A 15920-nucleotide genomic window follows, 5' to 3' on the forward strand; every position below is an offset into this window, starting at 1 on the left:
AGATGCAGTATTCCCTTTATCTATTGTTATGAATTATATAATAATAATAATGTATGTTTTTTGGTTCTGTCTTTGGTGCCAAATTTTTATGCAAAATTCACGTCCGAGGTCCAATTAATAAATCACGCATGACTATCCTATACAACGGCCTTTGCTTCCTGCATCTTTTTTTTTCATGCTTCGTGCAACTCCAAAATTTTTAATTTCTCGCACATTTACATGACCAAGCCACCGTTGTCACTTGTCACATTACCGCAACCAAGGCCTGGCACCACTGCGACCTAGACCTCGTGTCGCCGCAACTAGAGCATCGTACCACATTCCACCATGGGATCACACCTCTCCTTCCTAGTGCTGCCACCAACGCAAAATTTTGAATCCAAAAGCTAGCCAACAATGTTCCGGATTAATACTCAAAACTAATTAACTAATGAAGAATTAATTTTAGTTTATGAAGAAGTTTATTTTTTTTTCTCTTAGAAATGTTTTTAAAAAAACTTACCCATAAACATCCCAGGAGCTCATGCATGTTGAGAAATAATAGTAAAGACAACATTTGTGTTGCTGGAGATGCTTTTCACCCTAAACTTGGACACGGTGGGTGCTATGCTATGGAATTGAGATTATTTTAGTCAGGTGCCTAGGACAAATACAAATGGATTGAGGAAGGCTTGAAGAAATATGCAAATGAGAGAAGAAGAAGAAAAAGCATTGATGTTATTCTCGTCATACCATAAAAAAAAAAAAAACTCATCAAATAAGTATGCGTTGAGGGTTTAGGTTGCATTGAACTAAATACTGCATTAGTTGCATATGCCATCACAACTCTAGTCATCAAGGTTTAACAAAGGACTACTTGATACTTAAAAAAAAACACTTATCTCATATATTTCATCCCTATCTATAAGACATAGTTAACAGTTTATTTTGATTGTTATTATAAGACTTTATTTTATCTCTTTTGTGCATTAATTATTTTTTATTAAAATATCCTAAAAAAAAAATTCTTTCTTCTATAAAGCTGTAGAAAATGAGTAAGTTTTCAATAAAAATTAAGGATAAATTTGGAAAAACATAAATATGGACATATTTAAATTAATAATTAAATTAACTAATTTTTTTAATAAGCTTAAATTTGTCAATTATATCTTATAATTAGAGAGAGAATAATATTTAAGCCAACGAGGAATTTAAGGAGACTCTGTAGTTCAAAATTTACGAAAACGATTCATTATGTTCATAATAACTGCATTTCCTATAATTTAAAAGTGAACTACATTGTTCCAGTTCCATGGAGACAGGAACCTAAGTAGAACCTAGTAAACATTCAGTAAAAATAGTAAAATGATGATAAATTGTTAACTGGAGATTAGAACTCATTTCTGAGCCCAAAACTAATGAAGTTGTATCTTCTGAACCTGTATTGTTCAGTAACAAAGCAAGAAAAAAACATATCTACATCCTAAAACAAGAATCAAAAGAAAGTCAAAATAAAATTTTAATCTTTCCCGAAGCAACTAAGTAGAACCTCGGAATCAGAGTGCAAAACAAAAGTAAGCACGCCTGAGGAGTCTTTAAAAACTAAGTTACCTGCCATTTACTAGTAGAATCTGTTCAGAACTTACATTTCAGATGCCAAAAGCATACACTCACTTGAAAAAGGAAATTACAGAGCCATTTACAGAATAACCTTCCCAAGGAAAAATACAGGTAAAACAAGGCAAGTGCCACGCAGAACTGCACAAATAAAAGCTCAGCTCACTCATTGCTCGCACCAAAAGCTTAAACGAGCCTCCATATGTTAATTAAATTCACTTCAAAATCAGAAGAACATCAATGGTTAAAGTAGTAAAATAAGTTAGAATAGACGTGCATTTTCTTCAATTTACAGCTTGGTTATGTAGAAGCCTTAGTTATTGCAAGAGCTAAGGTCTCTTAGTTCAGCCATTGGTGATGTTTCACCTAACAGTTGGGTGTAGTGAAACTCAATTTGTAGCAGTCTATGGTAAAGGGATGCTGAAGAAATGAGACCTTTCTTGGCATCTGCTTCCAATTCTCTGATAGGGATTGCAGCTAGGAAGCTTTTAATGTACTCTTTGCATGCTTCCTTCCCTCTGCATATAACTTGTTCTTCTTGCTCAGTCCTCAACTGTTCTTTTTCCCCTGCAACAGAATCCACCTCCTTGCTATTTACTTGTTGGGTTTGACTATTATTAGGATCTAATATTTCTGCTACAGTTTGCTGGTCATTGGATGTCTTGTCGTCTGATGAATGAGCAACATTTGGCGTTTTGTACATCATTGTGTTGCTGTCAAATTTCAAGATATATGCCTGGTTGCACCCTTCATAAAGTCTCTCTCCCAAAGTGTCAATGATGTAATAACAATCATATTCAACTTTAAGGATGAAAAAATGATCATTCCAACTAACAATATAAATGTGAGGTTCACCATTGCTGGGGCACTCTTGTCCAGCACGACTAATCTCATCCCAAATATTATCAAAAGACATGGCACCATGCAGAAAGTCAAATCTGCCTTCATCCATCCCTTCAGGATGAAAAAAACCAATAAAGGACTTCCCAGGAGCCACAGTAAGCGGACGTATTTTTGCTTGAATGACTGTTTCCAGGTCAAAATGCTTGTCAGGGAACCGCTCTCTGTAGGCATCATTTTCACATAAGTTCCTCCATTCTGAGGAGCCTTCTCTAATTAGACTATCTAACTGTGATTTTATGGGCATAAGATCACAATTATTTTGGAACCAGTCAGCAATCACAGCAACAAGAGCTGTACATGCACTCTCACCTGCTGCACGTTCACTGCGTTGATCAATTGAAGCAAAGAAGACCTGTGTCTGAAGCTTCATATGACCATCACGACTCGTGACTTCTTTCTGCTCCCAACTCCCTACAGCAAAACTGTCATCCCCGAAATCAGAGATTGATGATCGATGTGCAGACGTGTCATCCTCAATCTTGTACCACTGGCAAAAAAATATAAAACCATTAACATGAATAAAATAAACTAAGTGTGAAACAAAAGTTACAAAAGTATTAAGAAATTATGTCAAAAGTTAATGGCTTATGTATCATACTTTCATGAACAATGGAGATTTATACACTACATTTTTGTTAGTTTACAATCATTACCACACAAATGAGGACTAGGCTAAAACTGCTCCCCAGAAAGATCAATTGTGAAGGTTTGCAAACAAGACATGGATTGATACTCCAATGAGAAGGAAACAGGTTTTAAGAAAGAATTCTTACAGTCAAAGAAAGGGATTCATCAGAGCTAAGTTGACGGCGATCAAAGTCTATGTCATCACCACCTTCTTCTGCATACACCTTCTTTAACAATGGCTCTCCCTTATAAGCTTTAGGAGATCTGAAACTCAACTTCCTCTTCCTCCATGGAAGTATGCTGCGCTTGGAACTTTGTACTAAATAAGGCTGAGAAGAAGAAGCAGTAGAATCCTCCCTCTGTGAACACCCAACATCAGACTTGCGATGGCTGTAATAAACCCAGTCTTCATCATTACAATTTACTCTCGCATTGGAATGAAAAAATCCCCCAGCATTTGCAGAAGCCAGTGTTCCATAACTGAATGACTTCCTAACACTGGAATCCTCCTTCCCCCCATCTGTTTCACCTTCCTCAGAATCATCAAGTGACTCAGAATCCAAAGGATAATTGTATTCACCATCCTCACTCCTAGAGCACCTTCCTTCACTGCCTTCTTCCTCACGACAACCCTTTTTTGCTTTCTTGGGAGATACAAACTCCGTCAAAATCATTACTTTCCTAAGACCAGCTTTAATTGCAGAAAGCTCATCTTTTTCTGCCAAGGCTGTTTCTCCCGACTTGGCAGAGGGCGATGGCACAGGCACTATAGATCTCTGAACTGGCTCCAAGCTTTCTTGAGCTACGCTTAGCTCCATCAAACTTATTGATATCTGCATACAATCAAAATCCAAGACAAAACCTGAAAGCTAGAATTTTAATGATTGTGACTGTAAATTGGACCAGCCTATATACAGGAATTCCTATATGGCATGAGATAAAAGAAATCAGCAAAGAGACTCACACAGAGTAAAGGAGAAGGCTCCCCAGAACCTCCGGTTAGTGTGAGTGGAATGTTTAAATCAAAATCCTTTTGATCAGTTGAAGATGCAAATTCAGCAATATTTAATAATGCGGTTCCAATTGCAGGAACCTTGTTTTTTGGCCTCTGGTTCAATCCCTACAAAAGTGAAATACAAATTCTGTTCAGATTTTAAAAAAAAAAAAAAAAACAACGCCCTTGCCTATTAACCCGTGGAAAAAAAGAACTGAAATTAGGCATTAATTAACCTATGACAAATTAAAAAAAAAAAATACAGAAATCATTTAGACAAAAAAAGTCAACCACTGCACAAAAGTTCCCACTGTGGAAGGAAAAATCCAAAAAAATTCAATAATAAAACTCCTATTAGTAGTCAGAAAACAATAAGTCAACACCATTATTATCGGTAACGCGGAACACAAATAAACGCTCACCTATTCAGTATTATGACATTCATTTAAAAGGGCAGATAGGCAGATAAAAGATACGACAGAACAATAGTTCCAGACAAAGACACATGCAAACCTATTACAAAGAAAAGGAAACAGATGAAAGACAAAGACGGTGACAACCCAAAAGAACCCGATCATCCAAAATTTCAATACTCCACCAAACCATTTATTTAAAAATAAAATAACCTAGAACAATAATCCTTCTATTTTGATCAGTAATAATCCCCAAATTTGAAGGAGGAACAACATTTCACCAATTCAAATAGTCGTCTTCTTTTTTTTTTATTGGTTCTTTTATTTGACAATCCAATTTTTAAATTATTGAAACAAATTCCGTTGTAAGGGGAAAAAGGTTGAGAGAGAGAGAGAGAGAGAGAGAGACTGACATTAAAGAGAGTGAAAGCGATCTCCCAAGGGTGAAAGACATTGTCTCTGTAACCGTTCAAATTGCACATAGTCTGAAACTCCTCGTCCCAGTGAACGACGGCGGCGCCACCGCCGTCGAGTTCAAAGTCCGCCTCTTTAGTAAAATTTCTGGCGACGGAGTTCCATCGCAGAGAGCCAAGGATCAACTTAGGACCCTTCCAGCGAATCTCAAGGACCAATCTTGAACCTTGGAGTGCAGCGTTCTGCAGCAGATCGCAGCCCTGGAGCCTCCGCACGTGCAGCCTCACTTGGAACTTCTTCGAGAGGAGAGGCGGCCAGGGCCGCCACCTCATCATCTTCACCACCATTACTCTGTTATAGAAAAAAAAAATGGTGTTTGGTAGAAACAAACAAAAAGGTTAAGGTTGTTGGTTGTGGTTGTTGATATATTTAAGATTAAAAGGGAAGGGGGGATTCACCGGAATCTGGGAGGATAAGACAGTGCGTTGGGATCTTGGAAATACGGAGAATGGGAGCGAGAGAGATGACTTGGCCGATCAAAGCATGCGCTGCGGCATATAGAGAGAGAGAGAATATGCCGTTAGTTTGAGACTTGTTATAAAAAGAGAGAGAAAGCGTGGGTGGGTCTAACAAGTTAACGGGTTACAAACCGTGTGCTTTGGGGTTAAGAGAGTTAGGGGTTTGTTCTTTGTTAGTCGTTACGCGTTACTACTTGAACGGATTAAGGTTAAATCACTAACCACGTCATATGATATGATAAGCAGTCCTTGACTCAACTATTTTTTTTCACTTGTGTTGTTTTTATCTAACTATATATCCGTTCCAATGATCTGAATTTATCTACCATATGAAACTTTTTTTCATCATTCAAAATGTCAAATATTCTAATTGATTTTTTTACCCTTCCGTCGATGGGGAACGAATGACTTCGTATATTTTTAATTTATTCTTAGTCTCTTTTTGTTATACACTTGAATATAGGGGACTGTATATTTTTCGGTCAATGATAGACCGGTCTAATCAAATGTCTTTTGATTCATTGGTAACGATCGACCCACTCCAATAACAAGAATCTGGAATTTCAGATGGTTAGATCATATCATCTCATACACGTTATATTATCATATCTTATGATTAACATGTTTGGGTAGTGGTAGGATCAATCAAAATTAATTATCAAATGTGAAGTAACATATAATTAATTTGAAAAAATCATGGTGATATTACTTTGGAAAGTGTGAAATAGGTTCCTAATGGGTTTTGTAACGTCTCATTTTTTTTAATAAATTAAAAAGGTTTTTTTAATAAAAAAAATAATAATAAAGTTTTAGAAAATAGTGAGATTTTTATTATTAAATAAATATGGAGAAATAATTTTATTAATTAAAATAATGATTTTAGAAAAAATAAAGAGAATATTTTATTTATTCATTTAATAGGAAATAAAATATAGTTTGTTTTATAAAATAATAAAAATAAATAAATTGAGTAAATAATAAGTTGTAAATACCTTGACTATAAATAGAGACGTGTTAGGTCCATTTTCACACCGATATGTCTCCTCTTCCTCTGAATTTCGTTTTCCCTTTCTCCTCAAAATTCTCTCTTTTTTTCATAGACCACAAAACCTGTCTCAGAAAAATGATAATTTCGAACTCATTTATTGTTGGATCGTTGTGAAATTTAAGCACCAGGTTTGCAACTCAATTTGGAGCCTTTCCACCATTGGAAATTATGAGAACATGTCGGAATTGGGAGAAATACCCTTCCATTGTAACTTTTCCTTTCTCGCAGAAATCCTGAGTTGTCTCGATAAAATTACGATCTTGAATTCATTAACCGTTAGATTGTCGTGAAATTTGGATATGTGGTTTGTGATTCATTTTCTCATGTCTTCACCGTTGGGATTTGCAAAGTACTATATGCGGAGGGAGAAAGATGCATCACACGTAGGACCATGGAATGAAGGCTTCGATTCCTTCTCCTTCTCCCTAACGTTTGGGAACCCTAACAGAGCAACCGGAGGAGGAGCTCTAGAGAACACCAGAAATATCACAATTGATAACGGAGAACGCTTGAGTGACTACATCGAGGTAAGGGATAAGTTATTCACAATTAGGGATTAGTGAGAACATGTGTAGGGATTAGAGTATCAATTGAAATGGGTTTTTGGGTGTTTCTGCAATTTTTTATTCTATCCTTATAATTATAAGTGTGAATTATATATTTTTGATGAACCAGTTGATGTCCCAATGAGAAATTGTTATGAAATTGATGTGTTCTTGTGTTGAGTGTGAATCCTATAAATTGAATCTTTGTCTAATTAACTTAAATTGATGAAATTAAGTAGAGATTTAGCATAAGATGGAGTGAGATATTGATTTTGTATTTTCTCTTTTTCATGTTTTTAGGTTTTTTTATATAGTTTAAAATTAATATTATATTTGAAATTGACCAAAGATTTCTAGTAGACTATGTGTTGTATTCTTAGATAATATATATGAATTCATGTATACTTATATATACGAGAAAATGTTCATATAATTAGTTAGAATTGGTACATTGAAAGCTTACTTTGAAATTCATGATTCAATATGATGTATGTTGTTGGTTTTATATATATAGATTTAGCTATATATTTATTTATATTAATATTTTATATAAATAATATTGTAGTGTTGTTATAGTGTGATTCCAAAAATTATTCAAGTGTTGAAGTTTGAGAATATTATGGTTAGATTTGAGGTACATGTGTGTATTGAGTTATAAGCTATGAATTATACAATAATCCGATCAGTGTTGATATTGAGAAAAGTGTTGATGCGCAGTGTTAAAGGGAAAGTGTAGATTTCCTATTTAGGAAACAGTGTTAAATTATAACGTAATGTGTTAAACATGTTTGAAACGCGAGTGTGAGGTATAATTCATAAACAGTGTTTATAAATGGAATATGTGATGAATTGTGGAATAACATGTTGCTTTGAGATTATAATATTGTTATTGAGATTGAGTATAAGTGCAAAGTTGAATATGTGTTAATTTGTGAGATACGTGTAAACATGTGATGATGGATTGTGACATTATGAGATGTAAAATTGTGAATGAGTTTTGACTATGAATAAGTGTGTGGTTAACACTTGATGTGACATTACTTGTGTTGTAAGCTGTGAATTGTATAATAATCCGACTAGTGTTATCTTGAAAAAAGTGTTGATACGCTGTGTTAAAGAGAAAAGTGTAGGTTTCCTATTTAGGAACCAGTGTTAAATTGTAGCGCAATTGTGTTAAACATGTTTAAGACACGAATGTGAAGTCGTGGGTATTATATAATTCATGAGCAGTGTCTGTATGCAAAAAATTATTTTAGGGTTGGACCTGAATCAGGAGGGAGAAACCCTGACAGACTCTTCGGAGTGTAAGCCTTGGGGGTCACCCGATTTGAGTGTTCATTTAAGTCTGTGCCGATCTCACATGGTTGGAGCATTCTCGCAAAACAACGTGACCCTGACTGATCTCCCTATGATTTTACTTAGTGGGAGTGACCTGACATACTCATTGTGTAGTGTGTCTTGTTATGTACTCCTAAGCGTCCCAAGGTAGTTTTTCAGTGACATGGTACTACATTGCATATAGGCTTGAGTCTTAGCATAATTGTTGCATACGCTTGCTAATTGTTTATTATGAAATTGATGTGTTATTATGTCTTGATCGGAGTGTGTGATTTTTGTGTAATGTGATTGATAATTGAAAAGTGAATTTTGAATGACAAAGTGGTGGAATTACATGAGTTATGTTTAAATAAGTTTTATTCTATTTATATGATATGTATATCTAGTTGTTTTGCTTCTCTATTAGTTAGAAATGTGATAACTCACTCTCTGTGTGTTGGTTGTGTTTGGATCCTGTGATGATCTTGAACTTTGTGTTCGGGGGAGCAGATGACTAGGTGAATTGCTTTAAGGAACCTTGTGCTGAAAGACGTTGGGACACAATGTTTTGATAGGATGTAACATTGGAGCATAAGTTTTTATATTAATTGCATGATGTTAGTTTATTTTATTTTACCTCACTGATTTAATAAAATATTTTTGTAAATTTTGATGGTCTTATATTGAGCTGAATATGTTTTTAGTAAATTTTAATTGATAATAATAAAGTAAATATGAACATTTTATCCACGTGAATTTATTTATCGATATTTTTATATATTTTATTTATTTATATATATGTCGGGTAAAGGGTGTAACAGTTTTCAAACACATTCGATATTCAAGTATATGCAATACGTGTATAATCATATCTCCATGGTATTCTAATGTTATTATATCTTATTTTAACACATAATAAAGGAAACAAGTTATCTTATATGAGACATGGAAGGACTAATAGACGAACAGAATCCATTTTATGTTCGTGTTAGACAACTTTAAATCTTAAAACAATCCTGTACGACAATAACTTTTATATAAAAAAAATAGTAATGTTTTTTTTTTTAATTCACATTGTGAAAACTGAGTTTTATGACATCGAACTTGTAAATAGTCGTTTATTTATTTAGTCCATTGACTTTTTTTTTACTGAGACTGAATGAATATTAACACTGACATATAGGAAATAAAGACCTTTTAAGTTATAAATCTTATATTTGGAAGCCTCTTTTGAGATGACAGGAAGCAATGTGAAAACAAAAGGAGAAGGAAACAAAATACATCGGATGAAATGGAAGTTCTTTTTTAATAATAAACAAGTAGTGAACGAGGGTTAAAACGAATAAGCAAGGACGCGAGGGGCACAAGTGGTATGATTGAAAAGCGTTGACCAAACCAAAGTTATTAACTTCTATTTTAACTGGTGGTCTTATATGAACAACACATATAATATATTGGAAATATTAACAATTTGTCCGTACATACTATTTTAAATTTAAATAAAATTGAAATTTAAAATATTATTATTGTTATTATTAAACTGTGATAAATTGTGTACTTAAAAAATTTAGATATCTAATCACAAGGCTCAAACGCCAGATTTTACTTAAGAATATAAACTCAATTTCACTTAGATTAAACCATATGTTGGTTGTGTAACTCGCTCTCTAATAAAGTGAATAATAATGAGAAGAAATTTAATGGTCAATATTTTGCATATACATTTTGTTTATATAAGGTTTTTAATTGTTGATAATTTATTTTAAAAAATAAATTGAAAGATAGAAGAGGGAGAGAAATTACCGAGAAAAAAAAAATCTAATAATAGTCTTGTTGAAGAATAGGTTCTAAAACCACTCTCAATTATTTTAATTTTAATATATAAAAAGATAAATAATTATTAAAGTAGTGAATGTCTTTTAAAAATGGAAAAAATAAAAACTTCCTCATTTTTTTTCCCATCTAAAATTGAACTATGGGAATAAAGAATCATAAATTAGTTAAAACAAATACGTGTTTTTTATTCAAACCCAACATACATGCATGTATATCAGAAAATTTACAACAAGCACTTGTTTATTAAAATGCAAATGTATGAAGATATCTTATCATATTTTCTTGAAATATTTAAGACTGTGTTTTGTTATTGATGTCTATAATTACATTATTTTTCTAATCATGTGTATTAAACAAATATTTGTTGTATCAATCTATACCAAAAACAAATATTCATTGTAATAAAAGAACAAATATTTATTCCCTAAAAAATAAATAGTTATGTGTAACAAGCATAAAATTTTAATAAGTTCTAACTTGAGGAAAATGTTAAAATATAAGAAATTAAATACATTAACATAATTTTTTATTTTTTTTGTTAGTTATATATTAAAATAGTTTAAAATGTAAATCTTAGAGTATATTTTAATTGCACAAAAAAAGAATATAATTATAAGATTAATTTCTTTATTTTCTCTTTATTTTTTTAGGATTGATTGTCTTATTTTTTTATCTTAATTATCATTATTAACTTCCTTGATTAGTTAGGATTGTGATTAGGAGATAACTTTCAGTACCTTTATTCATAGTAATAATAATTCCATGATTAAAAAAATAGTAATCATTGTTCTAGTTAATTAAGGAAACATGATAAAATATTTGATGTTCGTGGATTTCTCTGGTTGGAATTTAGGATAAAATTGAATATAGGTGTTTGTGGATTCAATTAAATATTTGGTGTTTGTGGATTCTTTTTTCAGAAGTTATAGTAAATCAATCCCACTAAAAATAACTTCTGAAAAAAAAAATCAGTCAATATGAACCTAATCAATCCTATTATGTATTTAATAGTAAAGCCAACCTCGTATAAAATGTTGGCAACAAATTGAACATATGCTTTTTTCAACTTTGAGTGGTACCATGAACTTGCATTAATGTTTCCATATGTATTGATCAGCTCTTTATAACTCGGCGTTTGAAATGATAAAAATCTTAAATGCAGCAATATTTGTTGGATATTTTCTCTTTTTTTTTTTTTCTGGTGGAGGATGAAGGAAATGCATTTGACTATGCAGCGTAGGTCCACTAGTGTCCGTGACTATGCGTTGTTTTTGTTTCTAAAATTTTGTACAATTTCGATATATTTATAACATATAAAATAATTTTAGGAGAATCAGAATTTGAATCCATGCGTTCTACTTTGATGAAAAACAGAAACAACGAAATGATGAAAAACTCCTGTTTGTCTGGTGGTTAGAAATTCTTCTAATTTATAAAGATGATAATTTTATCTTAAAAATATGATAATATCATATCTTCTAGATAAGATTAGTAATTAACCCTTCGTTTGTAATATCAACTATCACGTGAGAGTTTAACTCATCGATCATACGCTTATTCACATTATAAGTCTAAAACAAATATCCATCAACATAATTTAAAATAACATAACATGAATTTAATAATCAATCTTATTTGAAAATCTAAAATTAAATAATTAACCCACAAATATTTAACAATCTCTCACTTAGATAACACTTATTGGCGTTTTAGAGAGAAAAAAATATTATTGTAACAAAATGTATTCATGATTAATTTAATCTCTCATTCAATTAGAATAAATAAGCAAAGAGGTTGAACTGTTGAAGTATAAGTATCCTAACTCATCCCACAATAGGATTATGTCTAGTTTTGTTATTTTTTTTACTATTAAAACATCACAGAAGTTTAGGATTTGATTCCTCTAAAGTCTAAAGTGAGTATGCATACTTAGATAATAAATTGCATTCAAAATTGTTGATTAAAAACTAATTTTTTAATGCAAAAAAAAACTTCTAAAGTTAATTACAATTTCAAAATTACAATGAATTCCTTTTTTTTGGTGCATTAACTCCTTCCAGGTTTTGTTTGTAGATTTATAAAGAGGTTGTCAAGGAAGAAATTAATTATTATTTCAAATGCAACATAAATTATAGAAGTGGAAACAGTGGCATTGTGATGCTTATGGTCAATGCTTAATAGGTAGTTTAATTCAGGTTCAAATCAGGGTTTATTCTGAAGCCTTACGCCAGAAATAGAGTTTGGCTTGTGACAAGACAAAGAAAGGCGTATACGGAATGACTCACATGCACGCCCGCATTATTGGAATGCGTCGACTAAGAGAGGAACATATTCTAATTTACACGAATAAGACTGCTACTACGTCATGTATTGTAAAATCAATGTGCATGTGCTAATTAACTTGCTTGCTCATCTTCGAATGTACAATGTGTTCACATGTCAAGCCACATATGGTAATAATAAATGAACAAAGATTGGTATATAGAAGTCGAAAGCATACACTAAATTTAAAGAACCGAAAGGCTTAAAACTGGGGAGTACTATTATGACCATAATCCAATTGAAGTAGAAATTTGAACTTTATGTTCAGTAGTTAATTTTAAATAAATAGTTGTCCACCAACATTATGATAGTCTGAATAGAACTTTATGATCAAATCCTTTATATAAAAATTCAGATTCAAATCTTATAAATGAAAATATCTGATTGAAAAGAGGTTTTCAATAAAAATATCCATCTAAATTTTTCCATAGGAGAAAGAAAGTCAATATATATTTCAAAAACTATAAAATGATAACTAAAAAAAATAAAAAGTACTCCTATTAAACTTAATGCTAAACGCAGGTAATCTAACAATTGAGCATGCATGAATAATTTTGTTTTTAAATAATTATTTTAAACTAAAAAGATTATAACATACGCATTACTAAAAAAAATTTATACACATCAGTAGATTGGCATTGTAGAAATTTTGAAGCACGAGTGAAATTATTGTTTTTATGTAGTTAAAATTAAGAAAAAAGAAGGTATGAATTAAACTTCTTCTCTCTCCCTATATATATTAACTGTGCACTCTCATTTTCTATTTAACTTCTATCCATCTCTCTTATTTTATTATTGTTTAAAAAAAAACATTAAAAACATAGAGTGTCTCTCTTTTCTTTAATTCAACTTAAATAAAGCTTAATAAAAAGCAGTCAAATAAAAATGGCAAGATGAATAGAGTTAACAACTAAACCAGTTTCAACCCGGCCGTGTGATAATATGACTGTTGTTTTTTATTTTTGGAAAAGCCAAAAGAATTACTATATTAACAAAAAACAAAACTGAAACAAGATGTGGAGTGTGGCCCAAAGCAAACAGCATTATAAAGAAGAATCCAAACCAGTTTTGAGATTGTTATTGATGCAATATAGAGACGCAGTTATTCACCATCAAGTCATGAAAGCAATCGAACAGAACTGACTACGGGCAGTGTCAGTTTGAAACTTTGAATTGACTAGTGCACCAAGTTGGATAATACAATATGAGTGGTAACAACATTTTTGTGGCTGAGAATGATGTTGCTGCAGCCAATAACATAAACTAGGTGCTTAGCTTTGTGGCTCTTTTCACTCTCTTTTTTCTTTAGTTTCCTCACTTTAATTAATTAACTTTCAATGCTTTGTTAATTGTAATTCAATCGTTGTTCACAGGATCTAAACTCCCCGTAATGATTCAGAAAAAAAATAAAACAAAAAAGAAGTCAGAAAGCATGAAATACAGCCGTAATGGTTGTTATTAATTACAGTAGTCGAACAGTACATATGAGGGGACCTCTCACCGTTTTCTTTGTATTCATTTGCCATAGTATAATTAATTGAGAACATAAAAAGATCTTGCACAGTGTAATTCGATCTTTATCTTTCAATAAATATATTTATATTTTAAAATTCCTAAATCTCAATACCTTTAGGATGCTATAGTTTGCTTGCTTTCCTCCATATCATAAATGCAAGGAGATTATTTTTTTCTTCTCAAAATCTTCGGGAGAATAAGATACTATTAGCATGTGTTTGTTTATGTGGTTAATGGAATTTGAAATGAAATATTAGTGCAAAACATAAGTATACTAATATGTGATTGATTTAAATGAAATTGACCTTAAATCTCTTAAATAAAATTTCAAATTCAAATTGGATATGAAAATGGAGAAAATATTATTTGATTTCATCAAAAATATCATTTAAAAAAAATTAATCATTAATAAAGTTAATAAATATTTTAGGCTAATAAAAAATCGACAAAAAATAACATATACTATGATCTTGAAGGAATTCACTATGGCGTACTGAGGAGGAGGAAATGATTAACTAACTATAGAATGATGATATTTTGACATCCTAATAATTTTTATTTTTTTATCTGTTTTTTTATTACATCATATCATCGTTAAATTTTTTCTCCTTTTTTTTTTATCTAGGCTGGCATTTCGATCTCAAAATATTTTTTTTTCTTTAACTATACGTGTGAACGCGTATATTTTTTTGGTCGATGAGAGAGCAGATGGGTGAGGTTCACAGGCGTACTCAACATTGGTGGGTGAAGTTTCATGATTATCTGTGTCTCTGTGGACTTATTTTATTAAAGAGATGAGTAAGCCATGGATTAGTTAAAGTGCATGTCTAAATTGTCTATCTATAATCAAATGTTTCTCAAAGTCAAAGGTCTCTAAAGTCTAATCTAAAGCATGCATTCCTTGAAGCACAGGAATTGAAAGGGAGTTATATTATATCGTGTGAGAACATATTTGGCACTCGTATTGCTGAAAAAAAATAAAGTGAGATTTTATTTAAAAGTATCACATCTTTTTAGAACCAATAGGTATATAAGATATAAATAAATAAAAATATATTATTTGTGAATTTTATTAGAATACAATGATAATGTAAATGTTTTTTGTTCTAACATTTAATATAATTTATGTATAATAAAATTGTAGAATTTTGTAAATGATTATTGTAAAAGTTATATCTAGAGTGATTTTTAATTAATTAATAATATAAAAATATTTACATTAAATAATTTAAAATAAACTCATTATTTATATAAATTTAACTCACTTAACAGTATAATAAATTTTACATTTGTCTTCATTTTTTTAAGAACATATCTCTTCACTTTTATATATTTTAATAGAAAAATATTTTTTACTCCATTTATTTCTATTTATAAGATTCAAATATAATATAATATTTGTTTTTTAAAGATTTTATTTATGATGTTTATTACATTAATTATTTTTATACTATAAATATCCTTAATTAAAAGAATAGAAAAAACATATTGACAAATAATTAGAAGAAAGATGAATATTAATGATAACGATAATTTAAAATATATATATATATATATATATATATATATATATAAATTTAAGATAAATTTATTAATATCAATTAAATTAATATTTTTTAATATTGATAAATTAGGTTATTGAATTTTATATATATCAACGGAGTATTTGTTTTCTTAACTACCCACTAGTTAGTTTTATTGACAACCACTCCTTTTAATTTTTTTGTTCCCCTTGGCTTTTATGATGATTTAAAAGTCAATTGATCACATCTTTGACAATTCAACGTGTGTTGTTCTGGTGTAATGAATTACCAAGGAGAATAATAATGCTTTGTGAATGCACGTTAGACTGACTATTCCTCAACAAATTTT

At 31.0% G+C, this 15920-nt stretch overlaps 1 protein-coding gene across 1 annotated transcript; it reads right to left on the reverse strand.

Annotated features, from left to right (window-relative positions):
- Nucleotides 1-1491: 1491 nt before the first annotated feature.
- LOC114400217 lies at nt 1492-5590 on the reverse strand. The gene is made up of 5 exons (XM_028362556.1): nt 5406-5590; nt 4947-5298; nt 4091-4246; nt 3273-3959; nt 1492-2986 (listed from the first exon to the last, which is right to left on the reverse strand). The coding sequence occupies exons 2-5, from the start codon at nt 5292-5294 to the stop codon at nt 1910-1912; spliced, it is 2268 nt and encodes a 755-aa protein (XP_028218357.1). The 5' UTR covers nt 5295-5298; nt 5406-5590; the 3' UTR covers nt 1492-1909.
- Between the last annotated feature and the right edge of the window lie 10330 nt (nt 5591-15920).

This window comes from Glycine soja, chromosome 19 (genome assembly GCF_004193775.1).
Source record: "Glycine soja cultivar W05 chromosome 19, ASM419377v2, whole genome shotgun sequence".
Taxonomy (NCBI): domain Eukaryota; kingdom Viridiplantae; phylum Streptophyta; class Magnoliopsida; order Fabales; family Fabaceae; genus Glycine; species Glycine soja.